General features: G+C 27.3%; 1 protein-coding gene across 1 annotated transcript in view; it reads left to right on the forward strand.

The window, feature by feature from the left end:
- LOC148299572 (opioid-binding protein/cell adhesion molecule-like) overlaps positions 1–5,969 on the forward strand; it is a gene marked incomplete at both ends in the record, with an annotated part of 164,507 nt that extends 158,538 nt beyond the window's left edge. The window contains one exon of the mRNA XM_088275926.1: positions 5,910–5,969. Within this exon, the coding sequence (XP_088132052.1) occupies positions 5,910–5,969 (60 nt within the window). The remainder of the gene's footprint in view (positions 1–5,909) is intronic.
- Positions 5,970–6,199: the final 230 nt, after the last annotated feature.

Below are 6,199 nucleotides of genomic sequence, written 5' to 3' on the forward strand. Positions count from 1 at the left end.
AATAAGTAAGATAAAAATGATGGGTATTTAATAGGGTTGTGGGTAGAAAACGTGACAGAGTAAAATTCTCGAAGCTTTTTGAACGAGAAATGAAATTGAATAATGTTTACATCGATCTTAAGGCGGTGAGGAAAAATTCAACTCCGCTTATTTACCCAGTAAATGGAAAATTGTTGTTTACTTTCAACTTCCAAGACATCTCTGTATTTCTATACATACATTAATACTCTTGTTAGAAATATTGACTTAATTCAAAACCATCCCCTTTCACGTCAGAATCAGATAAAGTGGTTGTCAGTACTAATATAGTTTACTTTAAATCTCACACTAACAAAACAGTTTACATTTCAATTGGTTACACAATTTATATAGCGCCATTTTCGTGAGATAATATTTCCAATACCTTTATCTTTTATTGTTATTTATTCTGTATTACTAAAATCTATCCATTTTTAATTAATGTATTACGTAGTAAACACCACTTTTTTTTTAAATCTACTGTGACAAGAATAAAGAATAAAAAATAAAAATTGAATAAACAAATAAAATAAGAAACAGCTACTACCCCCACTACAACCTTCAACGCCCCAAGAACCCAACTTTATAATTTAGAATTAGCTTCATATACGGTGTTTGAAAATGATGCGGAATGCATCGAAATACGTGTCACAGTAGATTTAAAGAAAAAGTGGAATTTACCACGTAATACATTAATTAAAAATGGATAGATTTTACCACAAAGTGATTGCCGAATCAATTAATGAAATAAAAGTAATTTATTTGTAACTTATAAATCTGACACTGGATTATTCAGCCTACTAAGAAGATATTAATATAAATTAAAGTATTAAACATTAGAATTTGACTGGGTTAAGTGATCACTTTAAACTTTTGTATTGCGATCACCATTCTGAATTTTTATTTTTTTTTTTGCATTTATTATTTACCTTGCTTATTATTACAAGGTTTACGAATAATGTTGTGGATTTTTGTTTCTTATAACTTAAAAAAAAAATCAATCTAGTTTAGGCCAATCAGGAACTTGAAGTTTTGTGCGTCAATTATTGGTGAAAAAACATTTCATTTAATGAAAGAACATCTTATTACAGTATGTTTTTCCACTTTTATAATACAACGAATAATAGTTCAAAAAAACTTTATAAAATAAACCAACTTTGTTTTAACCACTTTTTATTGGTACACTTTATCCAACCGGTTTCGATAAGAACCTTGTCATCATCAGAATTTATATACGAAATTCTAAAACATTGAAACACTCATAGTTGATTACCCTTCCCTTACCAAAAACTTCCACGCACTTCGTACACCATATGAAAATATGATTTAAAAAATATAATTTAAAAAACTCTTAAATGCTGTTTTTATTGTGCAAAGCGTAGCAAATACGTCAACTCTAAATGACAACTTATGAGCTACGAATGGAATCGCCCAAAAAAGAAGTTGTTTTATTTTATACAGTTTAAAAAATGTGCCACAAAGTATCTGCGAAAAACATTCAAGAAACAGATCAGATAGTTAACAATAAAACACACAATTTTACCATAGATAATATACAAAAACTTAAGATAAAGCATTTCAATAATAAACAATTTATTTTTTACTAGAAGAAAAAGTTAATTTTTTAACTAACAATATTAATTATGAAGAAAAGGTAATAGTGAAAAAAAAACATCTTCTAGGGCGCTTATAATGTATTTATATCCGATATTAATTTTAAAAGATTCAAAAAGCTGGGATCAATTATTAAAAATAAAGTTAATTTGAATCTTAACATAACAAATTCTCTGTGAAGCGAGAAGCGAAAAGAATATATAAATAAATATCAGCGATTTATCCGCAGTGATGCGTAGTGAAATCTCACGATACCCGTCACTACAGCCTGTACATTATCTGTTTGTTTTCTTTTCAGCCATTTCCGCCATGTATGTGTCGACATTTCAATCGAAAAGCAATCATCGGAAGCGATCCAAGGGAAACAGAAGTCGACCGGAAACACACACCTTTTCTTCCGCAAGGAAAGATTCCGGTTTCCGGGTTTCCTGTCTGGAGGCGAGAAAACTCGACCAAGGAATACCGCAAGGTGCTCAAATTGCAATCAACGCCTCCCGAAAAATGTAAGTAGCATTTTGTTTTCAATCATATATAAACTTACATCAATTTATACAAGTACATATGTATGTTTATGTGTAAATAATATTTCAAAGTGAAATTAAGGGTACCAGTATTTTTTTCGACTCTCAAAATTCTTAATTACATTCAATTACTATTGTTATTATTCTTTCCTTTCTACATCTCTTCTGATATTATTTTTTTATCAAATCAGTGTATTTTGTATGCAAGAGTCAAAATCATTTGTAAACGAGCATAAGAATGTATAAATTGAAAGATAAATAATATATCTTCTGAAATTTGAATAGTGCCGTTGTCAATCACGGATAGAATGGTGAATGTTACTCCTGTTTTAAGTGATCACTTTAACCAGTCTATGACGGTCGTAAGCCCTCAAACCATGGCATAGTAAAACGGTGAAAAAACCCAAATTTTGCGAACAAAGATTGGGACACACTCAAAATATTACACATAAGTTATTAATATCCGAATTATCCAGTCTGCAAGTATTTTCCTAAAGAAAATGGTTTATTTAGGCTTTTACAACAAACGTATAAATTGATCACTCAAACCAGCTTATGAAGGTCGTAAGCTCTGTAAACACGCAGACTTCCATGGCCTTCTTCATGTTTGTGTACATATCAATATAAAAAAAAAAAAAAATATATATATATATATATATATATATATATATATATATATATATATATATATATATATGTATATATATATATGTATATATATGTATATATATATATATATATATATATATATATATATATATATATATATATATATATATATATGTATATATATATATGTATATATATGTATATATATATATATATATATATATATATATATATATATATATATATATATTTATATATATATATATATATATATATATAAATAAATATATGTATATATATATATATATATATATATATATATATATATATATATATATATATATATATATATATATTATATATATATATATATATATATATATATATATATATATATATATATATATATATATATATATATATATATATATATATATATATATATATATATATATATATATATATATATATATATATATATATATATATATATATATATATATATATATACATATATATATATATATTTATATATATATATATATATATATATATATATATATATATATATATATATATATATATATATATATATATATATAAATATATATATATATATATATATATATATATATATATATATATATATATATATATATATATATATATATATATATATATATATATATATATATATATATAAATATATATATTATATATATATTTATATATATATATACATTTATATATATATATATTTATATATATATATATATATATATATATATATATATATATATATATATATATATATATATATATATATATATATATATATATATATATATATATATATAAATATATTTATATATATATATATATATATATATATATATATATATATATATATATATATATATATATATAAATATATTTATATATATATATATATATATATATATATATATATATATATATATATATATATATATAAATGAAATCCATATAAAATAAATACATAAATATTATAATATATACATAAATACTCCTATGTGGACGAACTCTGATTTGTTGAAACCAAACAAAGATATGGACACAAAAATATCGTAAATGAGTTGATCAGTGAATATATTTAGTCTGCTAGTATTTTGATAAAAAAATCTGATTAAGGTTTTTAAAACAAACGTCACTCAAACCAGCCAATGACAGGTCGTGACCCTACAAGTACCCAAACTTCCTCATTTTAGTTGAGATATCTCCTAAATGGACAAACACAGATTTGTGAACAAAATTTTGACACACTCGGAATATCATTAATAAGCTATCCATTTTAAATCTCCAGTTTACAAGTATTTTGACGGAAATAGCTTATTTAGCCATTTGAAAACAAAATATCTGATCAAATATCCATCGCTGTTGTGTTTTGTTTTCATTGAGTGAATGCCAACGTTAATCTAATTAATTATAAAATATTTCCTTACAAATTTAATATCCCGCCGACAGAGCAGCGGTGGAGCGTTGGCATCATAAAAAAAATCGCTTCCGACAAATTGCTTTTCTCATATTACAAGTCATTTTGCAAACTCTTACAAGCTTTCGGTTGGAGGCACAAAACATAAAGAATTTATAAATCAACTGTGAAATTGAGTAATGGTTTAAAATTCATAAATAGCGCTGTTTCCGTCAGCGAAACGTCCACTCGGGAATGTACGCTAATGCAAAATATTTTGTTAAACTCTCAATCAATCCTAAACTTTTATTGATCTTCTCCGGGCTTCAGTTGGAAATTGGAAATATCTTTCGAAATGCTTATCAATTTCGGCTCAACTTTATATATTATTTGACCTATAAAAATGGTTTGGCAGATACATTCTGATATCATTTGATTTGCGATATTACCTCTTACAAATATCGAAATTTATAAAGGAAACTTACGAAATAATATTAATGAATTTGGATAATTTTTAAAGCTCCATTTTCGTAGAATACTTCCTCAAAGCCGCTCCACTGTGATTGAATTTAAGATAAAGAGATAGCAGAAATGATTAAATAAAGTTTGTTTTTTTCCAAAGATTATATCCTCATTCAAGCCTTATTCGCACCAGACGGTGCACAGAGCACTGCATCATATAAACGCAGTGATTTTTGATCGTAATTACATGACGAAAAGGTGATCAGCCTTCTGCTTCAGGTAGTTCAGGGTAATATTGAATGAATATTATAGTGAAAAAATCACTTATATTTATTTGACCCCCCCCCCTGGGAATCGAACGCGGGACCTCCAGAACTGTAGCTAAACATGCTAACCATTACACTATGGAGGCAGACATTGATAAAGGAAACTTACGTTATAATAATAATAAATTTGGATAATTTACAAAGCGCCATTTTCGTAAAATACTACCTTAAGGGCGGTTAATTGTGATTGAAATAAAGAAAAGGAGTTTTATAAAGAGAAGGAGAAAATTTCCCAAACAAATGCATTTTTAGTTTTTTTTCTTAAGATTATCTCACCCTCACTATTTCTAACTACTGTTAGAAGAATATCCCTCGCCATCGGTCCCAGATAAACTTATATGGTATTCTAGCATTACCCACAACATATCGCTCACTTCTTTCAAGAACGTCATATATCAAAAATCGTAAATTTTCAGTTTTTTCAGTGTTTTCGGAATGCCCTGAAAACGTACTGTATCTCAGCAAAAGCGGCATATTTTTAACTTAATATTTACCCGCTACAGGGCAGAAAGTGATGTTTTTGTATTCTTAAGAAAAGGTATAATATAATTAAAAAAATTAATAGTTTTGAAATGGAGAAAAAACATTCAGGTTTTACCTAAAAATATCTGTTGCACAGTATTAAGTTCAATGAGTGGCTTGATATTTATTTTTAAAACATTGTATAATATTTTTAAACTTTTAAAACGATCTCCTGAAAAATCGAGTTTTTTATATATGACGTTGTTGAAAGGAGTAATATGTACGACATTATTCGTATGACGTATCGATATATTTACACAAGTACCGGGCACCTAGTTTGCTGCACATATTTAAATCATTCCAATTAATTCGGTGCACATACAAATCGAGCAACGAACGAACATTTCATTACAAATCTGCACTCGTTCCGGTTTTGTATGACTGCAGCCTCGGGGGGCGGTGACGGGGCTAGAGGGGGCCAGAGGGGGCGAGGGGGGCGGCGGAAGGGTAAGCCGATACAGGGGGCTGTTTGGACAAACAGGCAATATGGCGGCAATCCAAATAATCGCCGCGAATGGAAAAATGCGGGGATGCTGATCAATAAAACCCCCTCCCCTGCTAACCGTTGCGCCACTGCATTTAGTTGGGAATGCATAAAAAATAAAAGTACAAGGCTCCACATACAAATCGCCGCATCCATCATGCTTCGTACTCTAGTATAGGTAAGCAGGAATACG

The sequence above is a fragment of the Brachycentrus maculatus genome, unplaced genomic scaffold, assembly GCF_059751285.1.
Source record: "Brachycentrus maculatus isolate JH-2025_06_01 unplaced genomic scaffold, ASM5975128v1 h1tg001071l, whole genome shotgun sequence".
In the NCBI taxonomy this organism is placed as follows: domain Eukaryota; kingdom Metazoa; phylum Arthropoda; class Insecta; order Trichoptera; family Brachycentridae; genus Brachycentrus; species Brachycentrus maculatus.